Source organism: Erythrolamprus reginae, chromosome 3 (genome assembly GCF_031021105.1).
Source record: "Erythrolamprus reginae isolate rEryReg1 chromosome 3, rEryReg1.hap1, whole genome shotgun sequence".
NCBI classification, from domain to species: domain Eukaryota; kingdom Metazoa; phylum Chordata; class Lepidosauria; order Squamata; family Dipsadidae; genus Erythrolamprus; species Erythrolamprus reginae.
The window spans coordinates 187587471-187606140 of NC_091952.1; the positions used below are offsets into that span (position 1 = coordinate 187587471).

General features: G+C 41.9%; 2 protein-coding genes across 3 annotated transcripts in view; one reads left to right on the plus strand and one right to left on the minus strand.

The window, feature by feature from the left end:
• Positions 1 to 18670, plus strand: part of MBP (myelin basic protein) — a 186943-nt gene that overhangs the window by 44002 nt on the left and 124271 nt on the right. For both annotated transcript variants that reach the window (XM_070747435.1, XM_070747434.1), the window contains exon 2: positions 17287 to 17359. In XM_070747435.1, coding sequence (XP_070603536.1) covers positions 17312 to 17359 — 48 coding nt within the window. In that variant the 5' untranslated portion in view covers positions 17287 to 17311. The remainder of the gene's footprint in view (positions 1 to 17286; positions 17360 to 18670) is intronic.
• On the minus strand, positions 596 to 3948 carry LOC139165889 (tigger transposable element-derived protein 1-like). Its single transcript, XM_070749127.1, has 2 exons — positions 3177 to 3948; positions 596 to 2066 (listed from the first exon to the last, which is right to left on the minus strand). The coding sequence occupies exons 1-2, from the start codon at positions 3568 to 3570 to the stop codon at positions 649 to 651; spliced, it is 1812 nt and encodes a 603-aa protein (XP_070605228.1). The 5' UTR covers positions 3571 to 3948; the 3' UTR covers positions 596 to 648.

Sequence of the window (18670 nt, forward strand, 5' to 3'; positions counted from 1 at the left end):
GCAGCTTTTTTGGTCTGGCCAAGTTGCTGGACCTCAGTGAGGACAGTTTTAGTTTGTGATTTCCAATTTAGTTTTTAAGCAGCTTTTTTGGTCTGGCCAAGTTGCTGGACCTCAGTGAGGACAGTTTTAGTTTGTGATTTCCAATTTAGTTTTTAAGCAGCTTTTTTGGTCTGGCCAAGTTGCTGGACCTCAGTGAGGACAGTTTTAGTTTGTGATTTCCAATTTAGTTTTTAAGCAGCTTTTTTGGTCTGGCCAAGTTGCTGGACCTCAGTGAGGACAGTTTTAGTTTGTGATTTCCAATTTAGTTTTTAAGCAGCTTTTTTGGCCCTCATGTCCTCCTTCCATCCCTCCCTCCCTCCCTCCCTTAAAAAGCACTTAAGCAATGACAGAATAAAAACCCCCAGCCCTCACCTGTGTTTGAATTTCATTCATTCACTCAGTCAGTCATTCATTCATTCTTCTCTATGCCACTCAGTCCCAACACTTTCAACCCACAAATTACCATTTCCCATCCCCTTAATGTACTGTACTGTACCTCCACCTGTACCTGTACCTGTACTGTACACATTTAATAACACACTTAGTCATCCTGATAGAAATAATAAAAATATTTATTTACATTTTTTTTGGGGGGGGGTGTAAGCATAACTAGGATAAATCGGGATCTTCTTCTATCACCATGTCTACAATGGACGCTGCAGGTGATGGTGTGACAGACCTCGCGGTTTTCGTGACAAACATAGTTATGGGCAGTTGTTGGCGCTTTTTCTTTTCCTTGGCTAACATGGCTCTGTATGGTGCAATGGTGTTGTCAAGGGAGGCCTTAAATTGTAAAGAGCGAGTCATGTGGGGATCCCAAAGTTCCACCATGCGTTGGAGATTTGCAGCAGCTCTGTTCACTTCTGCAAGCCGCTCAAGCGTTAGGCCAACATCTTCTTCTTCCTCATCTTCTTCAGCTCCCTCCTCTTCTTCACTTGCTGACCTGGTCAGCTCCTCCAGATCTTTGTCTGTCAGCGGTAGGCCATGCTCATCAAGCAAACCATTGACTTCCTCTGGTGTCATGTCAACGAAGCCTTCTCCACCCACTGCCTGTGCCAGCTTCACAGAGTTCTGGACTGCAGCATCTTGAATTTCTTCGGGAGCAAATCCCCTGTGAGCATGCACCACTTCTGGCCACAATTTCTTCCAGCAGGCATTCATTGTCTGTGTCTTCATATCTGTCAAGGCACTCTGAATGTTCTTCAGACAAGATGCAATTGTGTACTGACGCCAGTAGGCCTTCAATGTGAAGTTTTGATCAGCTTCCATTGCTTCCACGATGCTTCCAAGAGAATTGCGCGTGTACAGTGCCTTAAATGCGCGGATAACACCTTGATCCATCGGCTGGATAAGCGATGTGGTGTTTGGTGGCAAGAATTCAACTTGCACCCCATCATGTTCATGGTCCAGGTGATCATGGCCGCCAGCATTGTCCATTAGGAGAAGCACTTTGAAATCCAGTCCTTTGCCAGCCAAATAATCCTTCACCTGTGGGATGAAGCACTGATGAAACCAGTCCCGCGTGAGGGGTTTTGTAATCCATGCTTTAGCATTATGCATCCAGTACACTGGCAATGCATTCTTATTTCTGTTCTTGAGGGCTCTTGGATTTTGTGACTTATAAATTAGCCCTGGCTTCAGCAAAAAGCCTGCTGCATTCCCACACATGATCAAAGTCACTCGATCTTTCATGGCCTTAAAGCCAGGGGCTTTGGCTTCATCTTGCATCAAGAAAGTCCTTGAAGGCATCCTCTTCCAGAACAGGCCTGTTTCGTCCATGTTGAACACCTGTTCTGGAAGGTAGCCCCCTTCTGCAATTAGGTCTTTAAACGTGCGCTGGACAAAGTTTTCTGCTGCACCTGTATCTGCTGAGGCAGCTTCTCCGTGCAATGACACACTCTTCAGGCCATAGCGCCGTTGAAATTTATCGAACCACCCTTTGCTTGCTGTGAATGTGGCTGGGGCTGAGGCTGAAGAAGCAGAAGATGTTGACGGCTGGGGGTCTTCAGGGTCATCAGCGCCTTCACCTACAGAGAATGACAGGAAAGGGAGAGAGAAGTGACTTGAATGAAAGCATACAGTCCTTCCCTCCATCCCTCCCCCTCTCCTTTCTCCCCTCCCCCCTCCTTTATCTCCTTCTTTCCATCCTTCCCTCCCCTCCCTCCCCCCCCTCCTTTCTCTCCCCCCCTTCCCTCCCTCCCTCCTTTATCTCCTTCTTTCCATCCTTCCCCCCTCCTTTCTCTCCCTCCTTCCTTCCCTCCCCCCCTCCTTTATCTCCTTCTTTCCATCCTTCCCTCCCCTCCCTCCCCCCCTCCTTTCTCTCCCCCCTTCCCTCCCTCCCTCCTTTATCTCCTTCTTTCCATCCTCCCCCCCTCCTTTCTCTCCCCCCTTCCTTCCCTCCCCCCCTCCTTTATCTCCTTCTTTCCATCCTTCCCTCCCCTCCCTCCCCCCCCTCCTTTCTCTCCCCCCTTCCCTCCCTCCCTCCTTTATCTCCTTCTTTCCATCCTTCCCCCCTCCTTTCTCTCCCTCCTTTCTCTCCCCCCTTCCCTCCCTCCCTCCTTTATCTCCTTCTTTCCATCCTTCCCCCCTCCTTTCTCTCCCTCCTTCCTTCCCTCCCCCCCCTCCTTTATCTCCTTCTTTCCATCCTTCCCTCCCCTCCCTCCCCCCCTCCTTTCTCTCCCCCCTTCCCTCCCTCCCTCCTTTATCTCCTTCTTTCCATCCTTCCCCCCTCCTTTCTCTCCCTCCTTCCTTCCCTCCCTCCCTCCTTTATCTCCTTCTTTCCATCCTTCCCCCCTCCTTTCTCTCCCTCCTTCCTTCCCTCCCCCCCTCCTTTATCTCCTTTCCATCCTTCCCCCCTCCTTTCTCTCCCTCCCCCCTTCCCTCCCTCCCTCCTTTATCTCCTTCTTTCCATCCTTCCCCCCTCCTTTCTCTCCCTCCTTCCTTCCCTCCCTCCCTCCTTTATCTCCTTCTTTCCATCCTTCCCTCCCCTCCCTCCCCCCCTCCTTTCTCTCCCCCCTTCCCTCCCTCCCTCCTTTATCTCCTTCTTTCCATCCTTCCCTCCCCTCCCTCCCCCCCTCCTTTCTCTCCCCCCCTCCTTCCTTTAAAAACACTTAAATATAAAAAACACCAGCCCTTACCTGGGTCTCCCCCATCTGCATCTTCAAGACGGTTGTACAATTGCTGCGCCTTGGTTCGGATAGTGTTCGTATCCAAAGCAATGCTTTTTTTTCTGCAGTCTTCTACCCAAACAGACAAAGCAGCTTCCATCTTCATAAGCCGTTTGTTTCTAGGCGTCACCATTCTTTTTGCAGCCTTGTTGAATGATATCAGAGAAGTTTGCCTTATCTTCTTCTCATCTTTCTTAATGTATCGCACAGTCGATTCGTTGATCCCATAATGGCGACCAACCTCTACATTAGACTGTCCCGCTTTCAGCATGTCCAACAGTTCAATCTTCTCCTTGATTGTCAGCATTTTCCGGGTCTTTTTAGCATCGCTGCCTCCACTACGCATGGAACGTTTAGGTGCCATCTTCACAGAAGTCTTCACAAACACCTCCAAGACACAGATCCAAGAAACAGATCCCAGACACAGATCCAAAACACAGATGCAACACACAGCAACACCAAGACAGAGATGCAAGAAACGACTCGAAGAAACGGCTCGAAGAAACGGCTCGAAGAAACGGCTGCAAAAGTTGCAAAACTTTCAAAGCAAAGCACTCTGAGCAAACAACACTGATTGGCCGAGATTTCTGCCCATCAGCAATCTCAACGCTGATTGGCTGAAAATTTGCTGTATCACCATTACCGGGCAAACTGATTGCAATGGCAAAGCTGATTGGCCGAGATTTCGGCCAACCAGCAATGCTACACGTCAGTTTGTGTGACGTCATCAAGGCAGGGCCAAAAAAGGAAAAAAAAACCCCGTTAAAAAAATAAGTTTGCAATCACAAAATGAAGACTTCTCACTGAGATCCAGCAACTTGGCTAGGACAAACCCCCCCGTTAAAAAAATAAGTTTGCAATCACAAAATGAAGACTTCTCACTGAGATCCAGCAACTTGGCTAGGACAACCCCCCCCGTTAAAAAAATAAGTTTGCAATCACAAAATGAAGACTTCTCACTGAGATCCAGCAACTTGGCTAGGACAAACCCCCCCGTTAAAAAAATAAGTTTGCAATCACAAAATGAAGACTTCTCACTGAGATCCAGCAACTTGGCTAGGACAAACCCCCCCGTTAAAAAAATAAGTTTGCAATCACAAAATGAAGACTTCTCACTGAGATCCAGCAACTTGGCTAGGACAAACCCCCCCGTTAAAAAAATAAGTTTGCAATCACAAAATGAAGACTTCTCACTGAGATCCAGCAACTTGGCTAGGACAAACCCCCCCGTTAAAAAAATAAGTTTGCAATCACAAAATGAAGACTTCTCACTGAGATCCAGCAACTTGGCTAGGACAAACCCCCCCGTTAAAAAAATAAGTTTGCAATCACAAAATGAAGACTTCTCACTGAGATCCAGCAACTTGGCTAGGACAAACCCCCCCGTTAAAAAAATAAGTTTGCAATCACAAAATGAAGACTTCTCACTGAGATCCAGCAACTTGGCTAGGACAAACCCCCCCGTTAAAAAAATAAGTTTGCAATCACAAAATGAAGACTTCTCACTGAGATCCAGCAACTTGGCTAGGACAAACCCCCCCGTTAAAAAAATAAGTTTGCAATCACAAAATGAAGACTTCTCACTGAGATCCAGCAACTTGGCTAGGACAAACCCCCCCGTTAAAAAAATAAGTTTGCAATCACAAAATGAAGACTTCTCACTGAGATCCAGCAACTTGGCTAGGACAAACCCCCCCGTTAAAAAAATAAGTTTGCAATCACAAAATGAAGACTTCTCACTGAGATCCAGCAACTTGGCTAGGACAAACCCCCCCGTTAAAAAAATAAGTTTGCAATCACAAAATGAAGACTTCTCACTGAGATCCAGCAACTTGGCTAGGACAAACCCCCCCGTTAAAAAAATAAGTTTGCAATCACAAAATGAAGACTTCTCACTGAGATCCAGCAACTTGGCTAGGACAAACCCCCCCGTTAAAAAAATAAGTTTGCAATCACAAAATGAAGACTTCTCACTGAGATCCAGCAACTTGGCTAGGACAAACCCCCCCGTTAAAAAAATAAGTTTGCAATCACAAAATGAAGACTTCTCACTGAGATCCAGCAACTTGGCTAGGACAAACCCCCCCGTTAAAAAAATAAGTTTGCAATCACAAAATGAAGACTTCTCACTGAGATCCAGCAACTTGGCTAGGACAAACCCCCCCGTTAAAAAAATAAGTTTGCAATCACAAAATGAAGACTTCTCACTGAGATCCAGCAACTTGGCTAGGACAAACCCCCCCCGTTAAAAAAATAAGTTTGCAATCACAAAATGAAGACTTCTCACTGAGATCCAGCAACTTGGCTAGGACAAACCCCCCCGTTAAAAAAATAAGTTTGCAATCACAAAATGAAGACTTCTCACTGAGATCCAGCAACTTGGCTAGGACAAACCCCCCCGTTAAAAAAATAAGTTTGCAATCACAAAATGAAGACTTCTCACTGAGATCCAGCAACTTGGCTAGGACAAACCCCCCCGTTAAAAAAATAAGTTTGCAATCACAAAATGAAGACTTCTCACTGAGATCCAGCAACTTGGCTAGGACAAACCCCCCCCGTTAAAAAAATAAGTTTGCAATCACAAAATGAAGACTTCTCACTGAGATCCAGCAACTTGGCTAGGACAAACCCCCCCCGTTAAAAAAATAAGTTTGCAATCACAAAATGAAGACTTCTCACTGAGATCCAGCAACTTGGCTAGGACAAACCCCCCCGTTAAAAAAATAAGTTTGCAATCACAAAATGAAGACTTCTCACTGAGATCCAGCAACTTGGCTAGGACAAACCCCCCCGTTAAAAAAATAAGTTTGCAATCACAAAATGAAGACTTCTCACTGAGATCCAGCAACTTGGCTAGGACAAACCCCCCCGTTAAAAAAATAAGTTTGCAATCACAAAATGAAGACTTCTCACTGAGATCCAGCAACTTGGCTAGGACAAACCCCCCCGTTAAAAAAATAAGTTTGCAATCACAAAATGAAGACTTCTCACTGAGATCCAGCAACTTGGCTAGGACAAACCCCCCCCCGTTAAAAAAATAAGTTTGCAATCACAAAATGAAGACTTCTCACTGAGATCCAGCAACTTGGCTAGGACAAACCCCCCCCGTTAAAAAAATAAGTTTGCAATCACAAAATGAAGACTTCTCACTGAGATCCAGCAACTTGGCTAGGACAAACCCCCCCCCGTTAAAAAAATAAGTTTGCAATCACAAAATGAAGACTTCTCACTGAGATCCAGCAACTTGGCTAGGACAAACCCCCCCGTTAAAAAAATAAGTTTGCAATCACAAAATGAAGACTTCTCACTGAGATCCAGCAACTTGGCTAGGACAAACCCCCCCCGTTAAAAAAATAAGTTTGCAATCACAAAATGAAGACTTCTCACTGAGATCCAGCAACTTGGACAGGGCAAAAAAACGGGGCGAATCGGGGAGAGGGGCGAATCTGGCGGGCGGGTTGTAGCGCCGAGGAGCCCGGAGGCGCTGCGGGGGGGGGGGGTGGCCGGCATGGAAAGTAACCATTGCCAGCCTCCGAACTGCCGTCGCCCCACCATCTGCGCATGCGCGGCCATTTTAAAAAAAAAAAAAAGATCGCGCATGCTCAGATAGTGCTTTTACTTCCGCGCCGCCACTTCGCGAAAAATCGATTATCGCGAGGGATCCTGGAACGGAACCCTCGCGATAATCGAGGGACCACTGTATTATCCTTTAATAGACTATACTATGTATGGATTTGCATGCCTAAACAGATCATCAAAAGATCCAAACTGAGTCCAGTGGAATTGGTTCACATGCTTTGTTATTGCTATTGTTGTTATATCTTTATCTTATTTTATTCAAATACTTGTTTTAATATATTTTACAAACAGAAATTAAAGAAATCACAATAGAAAAATAAGGAAACAAATACATGTAGTAAAAGCTCCAAAATCAAACAAAAAGAGAGGGGGGGGAGAGACAGCTTCCATATATGTCAGATACAGTATATCAAACATATTTCTAAATCTACCTTGGGGAAAACAGTAGTTAATGATTTCCTAACGTTCCAAAATGTCTTTAAAACCTATGCCACAGGAGAAGAAAAAAACAATGAGTCATTTTTTTATGAATAAATAAATTTCAAAAATGTAATTTCATTTACCAGTCGAGAAACGTAGTGAAATTGTTAGGATAGAGAGGTGAAAATAACACTGCACTGTGCTGCGAATTGTCCTTCAAATGTATTCTGTTTTGTTTTTGCTGCAAAACACAATTAGTCTTGACAACAGATTGGGTTAAATTCATTTGGGGGAAATGATGGTATTTCAGAACTCGCTTTCATATTTCATGCCAGCTTACCCGAAATGTGTGTTTGGCCTCTGCTGATTTGCATGATTGTGGATAGAACCGTAAAATGTGGTAACCGTGCAGTGTTGTGGTTCAGCGAGGAGCAGATGAAGGAAGTGAACAGGGCGGTTCGACTGGTTTCAAACAGACCAGGTGGCAATCCTACTATAAAAATATTTTTCTTATCTCTCCCGTATATGACTGATTGTAGCAACTAACAACCAACCCCTCTGTAATTAAAGTGAAGGGGAAAGCAAGTACATGAGCAGAAGGACAAATGAATCACATTATCCAAACGTATTATAACATTTTCATTCTTCGTATATGTTAATTGGAGATAAACATTGAGCACGAGTGTAGAGACAAGCATCTTTGTTTCATTAAATGATGATTGACAGTGCTGCCTTTCTCTGGGAAAAAAAAGAACCTTTAATCCAGCAAGTTAAGATTCTGCAGCTAAACCCAGGGTTATGAGTTCTAATAATACACTTCTTCGTTAATTGTACATGGGCTCTTCTTTGCATGGTGGACCTGCAGAGATAGTACTATTATCATTCTTGAACTTTCTTGTCCATCCCCATCATTTGCATATATCAGGAGGCACATCTGCATTGTGGCAGGAACATGGAAATATGGAATAAGCATCTCTGTACACATGTTTTTCCCAGTGCATGACGAATGGAAGGATAAAAATAGGTTCACAAGAACATGATGGCATGAGTGGTCCAAGGGTGGGTTCCAATTTACCTTGTTGCTGGTTCACTTCCTCCCGCGCTGCGTGGCCGCATGCATGCACAGTGCCCAAAAAATAAAATTCAGCTTCTCCGCCTGCTCAAAAAAAAATATCCAGATTTTTTTAAAAAAATCAAGTTAGCGGCATCTACAGATTACCACTGACTGAAACAATTCTATGATGTCATTGTGACGTTACCAGAAGTTGCTACCGCTTTGGGTGAACTGGCCTGAACCAGTAGGAACCCACTTCTGGAGCAGTCCTATTCTCTCAGTGCAACTGTTAAGAGCACAAAGTTGGTATCTATCTGGAGATACTTTAACTACTAACATGGTAGAAATAGTAAAATATTAGTAAAGGGCATCGACTTACAGCCACAATTGAACCCAAAATTCATGTTGTTAAGTGAGACATTTGTTAAGTGACTTTTGCTCCATTTTATGCCCTTTCTTGCCATAGTTGTTAAGTGAATCACTGCAGCTGATAGATTAGCAACCTGTTGTTAAGTGAATCTGGCTTCCCCATTGACTTTGGTGGTCATAAGGTTGCAAAAGGTGATCACATGACCATGGGATGCAGCAAGGGTGATAAATATGAACCGGTTGCCAAGCACCTGAATTTTTATCCCATTATCATGGAGAAGCTACAAAAGTCATAACTATGAAAAATGGTCCTAAATCCCAGTTTTCAGTGCCATTGTAACTTCGAACTGTCTCTGAATGAACTGTTGTTCATTGAGGATTACCTATATTCAGTAATGGGCAGCCAAAAATTATACTGCCACACTGTGGGTGTGGCTTACTTTGTGGGTGTGGCTTGCTGGTCATGTGACCAGGGTAGGAGTGGCTTGCTGGTCATGTGACCAGGTGGGAGTGGCTTGAACAATCATCATCGTTCATGTGAACTGTTAAGTCCTTGACTTACAACCCTACCAGTGTCGCTCTCTGGGGTGACAATTTGCTTTGCGTTTCCTGCACTCTGCTTCCTGGGTCGCTCCCTGCCTCAGGTTGGGTAGCTAGGTGAACGGGTGCCAATCAGCCGTTGATTAAATATGGGGGAGGAAATGGATCCCCTGCAACTCCTACCGGAGCTGGTCTCCCTGCCACTTTCCGAGGAGGAGGATGGAAGGGTGGGATGGACAGCTGGAGCTGGGCACACAGCTTCATTTATGTTGTGAGCCGCCTCGAGTCCTTGGAGAGGGGCAGCATACAAATCCAATAATAATTTAATAAATTTAATAAATTTAATAAATTTAATAAATTTAATAAATTTAATAAATTTAATAAATTTAATAAATTTAATAAATTTAATAAATTTAATAAACAAAGAAATAAAGGAATGAATGAATGAATAAATAAATAAATAAATTTCCACTGGTGGAACTGCATTCTACCCTGACCTGCCTGCTCCCCACCCCTGCCTGTATTGTACCATAACTAGTAAAAAAGGTGGAATGTAATCCTTCCTCCAAGTTCAAGGAAAATGATTATATTTCATAGGCTCACTGTATGGTCAGAAAACTGAATTAACAGTATTTAATATAACCAGAGAAAGCTTCCCAAATCTTAATTCTAAAACATGGTTCAGCTTTATTAACTCTTCTCTAGAAGTCCTTATGCTTAGTATGTGCTTGGAAACAAATTCAATCTTGCTTTTGTTGTAGCTCATTAAGATGAATTCATAAAGCTATTATAGATTGGACAATGTTCAGTTGGACTCCAGCCCTAGCTAACTTTATACTGGATGCAAAGTACATTATGTCATTTCCAAACATCCGAATAAATTATGGTTAGTTGAACTGAAAATATTTGCTCAATCAATAGTTGGAACCATTGAAACTTGAATCTACATTTGCAAGAAAGGAAATGCATGAACAAAGGCTGAAATATTTTTAATGGCTAAGAACTGCATTTTAAGGCTTTGAGGTACAAGGAGCTTAGAAAATTATATTCATGGATGGTGGATACATTTTTGGGTTGAGGTATAATTCTATTTGGATTGTTGTTGGTTTTTGATGGTTTTGGCCATAGCAAGAGGCAATCTCTTGTTGATTTGGGATGGTTTCAAAAAATGTAAGCAAGTTTAGACCATGTTTATATTTGGACTGGAAAACCGCAAGGAACCTGAATTTTGTAGACTAGTCTGGCAAGTTTAAACAAATTTAGAAGTTAATAAATATAATAAATAAAAGAAGGTCAGAGGTAGGTTCCTCCCAGTTTGGACCGGTTCTATAGAACCAGTAGTAACTTGGCAGCCTGGGTCTCTACAACTGGCAGCAACCCAGGCCTGCCACGCCCCCAACTGGCTCTCTTGGTGGCGCCATAGACGGCACCATTTTGTTTCTGCACAGAAGCTGGTTTCTTAGCACTACTCCTGTGCCTGCATGGCACGCCTATGTGGAGCATCAGGAAGCAAATCGACAGCGAGGTAAGCCAGAACCCATCTCTGAAGAACATAAGTTTCAAACCACTTTTATAGTGCTGACAAGGAAACAATGTAGACATGTCCATTAAATCATCAGCTTACAAAGTTGACTCAAGTGAAATTTTATCTTTAAGTTAATTTTGTTTGTGTGAGAAAGAGATTGGATAGAGCTGACTTTCAGTTTTCAGGTTCATGCCACAAGACGTCTAGCAGGGCACAGAAGAGGAGATAAAATTAACTTAAAGGTAAAATTTGCATGCTAGTCATTTCCCGATCTAGGAATGGTGCTCATATGCATTTCTAAGCCGAAGAGCAATCACTGTTTGCTTGTTTGTTTGTTTGTTTGTTTATTCATTTGTCCAATACACAATACACATGGAAGAGAATAGACATAAAGTAATATATATAAAGATAATATGTAAAAATAGAGGAGAAGATATATGAAAGGAAGAAAATATATATGAGATATGAGATAAAGGAAAGACAATTGGACAGGGGACGAAAGGCAGGCTAGTGCACTTATGTACACCCCTTACTGACTTCTTAGGAACCTGGAGAGGTCAATCGTGGATAGTCTAAGGGAGAAATGTTGGGGGTTAGGGGTTGACACTATTGAGTCCGGTAATGAGTTCCACGCTTCGACAACTCGGTTGCTGAAGTCATATTTTTTACAGTCAAGTTTGGAGCGGTTAATATTAAGTTTGAATCTGTTGCATGCTCTTGTGTTGTTGCGGTTGAAGCTGAAGTAGTCATTGACCGGTAGGACGTTGCAGCATATGATCTTGTGGGCAATACTTAAATTGTGTTTTAGGCGCCGTAGTTCTAAGCTTTCTAGACCCAGGATTGTTAGTCTATTTTCGTAGGGTATTCTGTTTCAAGTGGAGTTTGGAAACACTGTCTGAAAACATTTCCATGATCATGTGGCCAGCATGACTAAATGCCAAAGGTGCACGGAATGCTGTTACCTTCCTACCAAAGTGGTCCCTATTTTTCTACTTGCATTTTCTGCGTGCTTTCGAACTACTTGATTGGCAGAAACTGAGACAAGTAATGGTGCCATTACATAGTGCTAGGGATTTGAATAGCTGAACTGCTAACCTTCTGATTGACAACCTCAGCTTGTTAGCCACTGAACCAACCATCCCTAAAATTAACTGCTAATGGATCCATCTTTGAGTAAAGAGAAAACCTAGGAAGGGAAGAACAGGGATAGACAAAGTTGACTTACTGAAAGGAAAGCAGAGCCATATATGATCCAAGTCTGAGGGCATAACTTGTCTGAATCTTTAAAGTGGCTGGTTGCATTTTCCACTGCAGAACAATTCATCTGTTTTTAACTCATTGACGTATTAATGTTTAATGTTTCCAAATGTAAAATAATGCACTTGGGGAAAAGGAATCCTCAATCTGAGTATTGCATTGGCAGTTCTGTGTTAGCAAAAACTTCAGAAGAGAAGGATTTAGGGGTAGTGATTTCTGACAGTCTCAAAATGGGTGAGCAGTGTGGTCGGGCGGTAGGAAAAGCAAGTAGGATGCCTGGCTGCATAGCTAGAGGTATAACAAGCAGGAAGAGGGAGATTGTGATCCCCTTATATAGAGCACTGGTGAGACCACATTTGGAGTACTGTGTTCAGTTCTGGAGACCTCACCTACAAAAAGATATTGACAAAATTGAACGGGTCCAAAGACGGGCTACAAGAATGGTGGAAGGTCTTAAGCATAAAACGTATCAGGAAAGACTTAATGAACTCAATCTGTATAGTCTGGAGGACAGAAGGAAAAGGGGGGACATGATCGAAACATTTAAATATGTTAAAGGGTTAAATAAGGTTCAGGAAGGAAGTGTTTTTAATAGGAAAGTGAACACAAGAGCAAGGGGACACAATCTGTTGGGGGAAAGATCAAAAGCAACATGAGAAAATATTATTTTACTGAAAGAGTAGTAGATCCTTGGAACAAACTTCCAGCAGACGTGGTTGGTAAATCCACAGTAACTGAATTTAAACATGCCTGGGATAAACATGGATCCATTGTACGATAAAATACAGGAAATAGTATAAGGGCAGACTAGATGGACCATGAGGTCTTTTTCTGCCATCAGTCTTCTATGTTTCTATGTTTCTTCTATGTATTGTCTGAAATAATAATGTGGAAATAGTTTTTTTCTACCAAAAATAAAATAATGGAATTTGTTATTAATAAATCCTCATTAAAAATTAAAATTCTTTCTGTGGTTTTAGACAGACTAATGTTTATGATGCTATAAATACTTCATTTGAATAAAATAAACATAATTTAAAAGTGATGTATTTGACTGTTGGAATCCTTATTCTAAGGATTCCCTTATTAATCTTTGATTTTCATATTAACAATGGAACAGCTTGTAGCACTCTTAGCATCACTGCAGAATTAGTTCTGCAGAATTCTGTGTTTTGAAATCATCTGATAAAATAACTGGGGTTTCTTGGATGAAGATCTTAATACTGTGAGCAATGTTCTCATTTTTTTAAAAAAAACAAATTCCTGCACATTAGCTTGTAGAAGTTTATTTTTAATCTTTGTGTGTGTGTGTTTGTGTGTTTGTGTTCACATATACAAATGAGTGAATGTTTCTCCCATGGCCAGTTCTTTGTGGTATGCTCCTGACTCAGTTCACCTCCAGCCAGACAGCAAATCCAGGAATAATGTTTACAGGGAAGTCCTCAGCAATTCTTCATGAATTGAAAGTCTATGCTATGCAACTTATTAGCCTGGGTACATAAACAAAAAGCCACGGTTGCTGCTGGGATTAAAGGCCTTAAAGCCATATATTTCATTGTTGTTATACTTTACAATAATGTCTTCATCTGTAACAGAAACTTAGCTTAAGGTCTCTAATGGAATAATACAGTCACATTTTAAACTATTCATTATTTTTCAATATGTAAGTGTCCGTTTATCAAGCCCAATCATATAGTTCCATAGCATAGCATGGGTATTTTGTGTGTGTATGTGTGTGTGTGTGTGTGTGTGTGTGTGTGTGTGTGTGTGTATGGATGGATGGATGGATGGATGGATGGATCTATTTCAAGCTTATTATGTTCTCATCAGCTAGCCATACCATTACCAGGATTTGAACCTGCAGAGTCTGCCTTGTAAGGCAGTGGCTTTAACCTCTAGACCACAGGCTTGCCTCCTCTCAGCTTTGTACCAAGAAAGGGTTATATGTGGGGAGGGTGTTTCTATCTATTTATCTGATATACTGAAATATGGGAGGAGCATACAGTTTCCTTTTTGCTTCTCGGCCTCTCCAGGGGCCATATCCAAGACAGATAAACCTTTATAGTCGACAAACTATCATCTATATGTGTAACGTATTATTGCTGATAATGAAAATGAAGGGAGACTAGTATAGATCTATTTCAAGCTATTTAGCTCTCATCGGCTAGCCATACCCTCCTTGGCATTTGACAAAAACATTAGTATATATACAGTGTGTGTGTGAGAGAGAGAGAGTGAGAGTGAGTGTGTGTGTGCAGTAAAGGGCCTACTGGAACAGTCAGGGGGAAGTGTGTGCATGCACTTGCGTGCATGCCCTTTAACTTCCTGCGCATGCGTAGATTAACACCTGAAATACAGTGCTGGATGCCTAGACCAGAAGCGCCCCAGCCATGGTCCATGGCACCTGTGGTGGCTGTCCCTCTCTGGACTTTGGTCCCGCTTTCCCATGGCCGTCCTGCTGCTTATGCCTGGCCGAGGGCAGCCCGGGCTCCAGCAGCGCCTCACTGGTCTCCTCCCCAGACTCCTGCAGCTCCTTGATGGGCAGGCCGCTTCATCAGCCACCTCTCTTAGCTGCTCAACCAGGAGTCACACTTGCTGCCCTGCCTGCTTGAGCCACCCCGCCCCTGGAAGCACCTCGGAAGCGCCCCAGCCATAGCCCATGGCACCCGTGGCCTCTGCCCCTCTCTGGACCCTGGACCCCTTTCCTGTGGCCGTCCTGCTGTTTGTGCTTGGCCGAAGGTGGCCCAGGCTCCAGCAGCGCCCCACTGGTCTCCTCCCCAGACACCTGAGTCTCCTTGATGGGTGGGCCACTTCATTGGCCACCTCTCTAAGCTGCTCGGCCAGGGGATGCACCAGCTGCCCCGCCTGCTCAAGCCGCCCAGCAGTCACCACGGCCTCCTACCATAACCATATGATATTGTGGGGATACTGTGACCATCACAATTTTAAGGACTGTTCTAAGCTCCACATTTTCAGCACCGCCGTAACTTCAAATGATTGTTGAATTAGGTGGCTAAGTGAAGACTACTATATAACATCTGGGATTTGCGTTTTTCTTGTTTCTTTTTTCAGGCTGTGAGGATGGTATTTCTTTTTATAATTACTTTAAGGCTACAGTATTCCATAGCGTGCCTTCCCATTTTCTCTTTTTAGGATGGCAATTTTTTTTCGTTGAGTTTTTGGAAGCAGTGCTTAGAATCCATTTTTAAAAACAACTGTGAGCTACCCAAAAAGCCAAGTGTTTTTGTAGACAGACAATCGTGAAATCCCATGATTAAATAAAGGAATTGTTGGACTCAACTTTCATTTGTTTTTGCTCCTTTTTGATCTTTCCAGTCCATTGAGTGCCATTCATTTTTCTCCTTCACCTTCCTTAGTCCTACTATCAAGAATATACTAGATACTTTTGGTAAAAATATGAATCTCTAAAAAAAATAGATATGCTTTTTGGAATTCAATGAGAGAAACACAACCTTTTAAAAGTTTTCCTGCAATAATTAAATATGAGCAAAAGTTGCTATCATACTTTGTATATTGCCAACCGCTCTCATTTATTGATATTTCAATAGCTCCCTTGAATATTACAAAGACAGAAAATTAACTGCTTAATGTTCTCTTGTCTGCCAACTGCCAGACTTTGCTTACTATTTATTAATTGGTCAGCTGGATCATTCATATGTCAGATTTTTTGGGGGGGGGGAAATGTAGGGCACTTGATAATGCGTCGATAATTAAAAATGTGATAAATTCACAGTTATTAATGGATTTAAAACCGTTCTCATCATGGTTTTAAATTCATTTAATAACTGCATTTTATCAAACTTCAATATCATTGAGAAGGTTGATGAAGAAATAGCGCAGAACATTCAGAAAAATTATGTGCACTATTTCAAGATATAGAGCCCAACATTTCAATTGAGCCCAACATTTCAATTGCTAAGTGAAATGTTTGTTAAGTGAGTTTGTCCCCATTTTACGAACTTTCTTGCCACAGTTGTTAAGTGAATCACTGCAGTTGTTCAGTTAGTAACATGATTGTTAAATGAATCTGGCTTCCTCGTTGACTTTGATTAGACAAATATAGCAAAATGTGATCATATGACCGCAGGATACTGCAACCGTCATAAATATGAGTCAGTTGCCGAGAGTCTGAATTTTGATCATACAACCACGGGGACACTACAACAGACATAAGTGTGAACATAAGTGCAAACAACTTTTACATGAAACAATATATTCTCTCTCTCTCCTCTCCTTGTTTGTGCGTGCATGTGCATATGTGCACTGGGCCAGAAACTGCACCTTTATGATTTCTGCCAGCCTCATTCAATTTTATGAAAAACATTTTCTTTTCTTTTTCTTTTCTTTTTGAGGAAAATAAATGTCATGGGTAGATTATGAGGTTATTATATTTACCATAGTTACTGTGAAACCAAAAGACAAATAAACACCAAACCTTCATGATTTCTTGACACCTTTCTTTACCGTCTAAATTAAAAGTTTTTTAAAAACTCTGAAAATATATTTTTTTAAAAATGGAAAGCTTTTCTGCAAAACATTTTCCTAGTTTGGTACAGGTTTTGATTCACCTTTGATACATTCCCAATATTTTTTTGTCATGATAATGCATCATTTTAAAATATGTGTCCTTGTAGAGAGCTTTACTTTATTGAATTAACAAGAGGAACATGAAACAGTTGTCAAACATGAAGGACTTCTCAATCTTCTGTAGGTGTTCAATGGATAAATACATTCCTGTACTTCTACATAGAAGTATGGTAATTTATCTCCTGTGCTCTTCAAAACCAAGTTGTTCATACCAGGGTGTAAAGAGATATTGTTAGCTTTTATTGGATCAGTTTAATTTAGTGCCATAATGATTAGTGTCAGAAATATCAATTGTAAGATGTATCAGTGACCTGCAATTTGGAGAGGTTTTGCCTCAGCAGCATGCTTTGAAAATAACTTGGGACTAACCTCTTAAGCACTATAATTTGCTTTGGTCACTGCAGTATACCTACATTTCATTTAATAAAGCAGCATCACAGTATGCGGCCTTATATCAAAGGAGGAAATTGTTCTCAGTACTAGTTGCAATGATTGGGAGACCGATTATTTTAAGTTTTAACAGTTTTTCCCAAACCTCCCCATATGTACTACTTGAGACTGAGCCTGGAGCATAGTATGAACTACAGAAACATAAAACTTCATTTTTCATAATAGTATATATAGACTTAAAGGGGGTATAAATTTTAGGAAAATATAGTTGTCTAGTTCACACTTAAATCATTGTAATGCTTCTAACCAACTTTTAAAAAATTATTCTTCTATTGTAGTTCTGGAAGGAACGTAGAAACCATCATGGGGAATCAAGTTCGGAAACAGGATCAAATTACTGAGAAGGCAAAGGTAAGGGAAAGCATTATCCTTGAAAGTAAGTCAGTGTTTGGAAATACAGATCTTCCATTACATGCTACGACATGATTTATAGGTGAAGTGTTATTACAACACCATGAAGATTGTATTTCCCCAAATCAAATAATAGCTATAAGCTCAAGGATCTTCTTGGATCTCAGATTACTACATTTCCCCCCCCCCCCCCCGTTTTTAGTATTAAATCATATGTAAACAAATATATATAAAATTACGAATTTCATTTTACATGAAGAAAGGTAAAAAGCATAATGCATAAAAAATTAACAGACAATAGCAATAGCAATTAAGGTATTTTTTGCACTATAAGACACTCTGGACTATAAACGCACATTCGTTTTAGAGGAGGAAAACAAGAAAAAAAAATCTGCCTCTGCTTCCCAGCATCCATCCGGTATTCATCTGGTTAGCATCCTTGCAGCAAACAGCAAATAGGCTGGTCAGCTTCAGCACATTATTTCAGCCCCAGCACGTAGCTCATTAAGGCTCTGCTCCATTGCAGCCACCACCAGTCAACTGAAGTGAGTTGCTGCCATTGCCACCGATTACCACCACTACTGATTGCTGCCACTGCTGCCAATCACCACCAATGGCAGTGGCTATTGGTGGTGATTGATGCCAGTGATTGGCAGCGGCGATTGGTGTTGGCAAACAGCAACAGCGAATGGCACCAATGATGGTAGCAATGGTGATCCCTGTTGCCAAAACAATTGCTTGACAGTATTCTTGGAGGCCAATCCAACTGCCAATCAGCTGCTCAGCAGCCAAGACTCCAGCTTTCTCTAGCGGCAGTGAGTGGCGGCAGCGGTGACAGGTGGTGGCAGTGGTTATAGTGTGAAAAATATGGTCCAAGGTCACCTGATTTTATAGATGTATTGAATTAGTCAAGGACAATCTTGGGACTATAAGCCGCAATGTCTCAGTGGTTAGGATGCAGTACTGCAGGCAACTTCTGCCAACTGCCAGCTGACTGCAATTTGGCAGTTCAAATCTCACAAAGCTCAAGATTGACTCAGCGTTCCCTCTTTCCGAGATCGGTAAAATGAGCCAGATTGTGGGGTAAATATACTAACTCCGTAAACCACTTAGAAAGGCTGTAAAAGCACTGTGAAACAGTATATAAGTCTAAGTGCTATTGCTAGTGCTATTATGGTGTTACAGGGGGTAGGAGCTGCAACATAAAAGATGTCCATATGAAGGGACCCCCAAATGTGTTCCTCCTGCAAGACTTAATGGGATAGACACAAACAACTAGGAAGAGGCAGTCCCTACAAATAACCTGACTGC

What these genes read in the sequence shown, in the direction of transcription:
- LOC139165889 (XM_070749127.1), bottom strand. Translation starts at nt 3,570, where the DNA reads ATGGCACCTAAACGTTCCATGCGTAGTGGAGGCAGCGATGCTAAAAAG. An exon ending in TGCAGATGGGGGAGACCCAG is followed by an intron (nt 2,067 to 3,176) that starts GTAAGGGCTGGT and finishes CATTCTCTGTAG; the next exon opens with GTGAAGGCGCTGATGACCCT.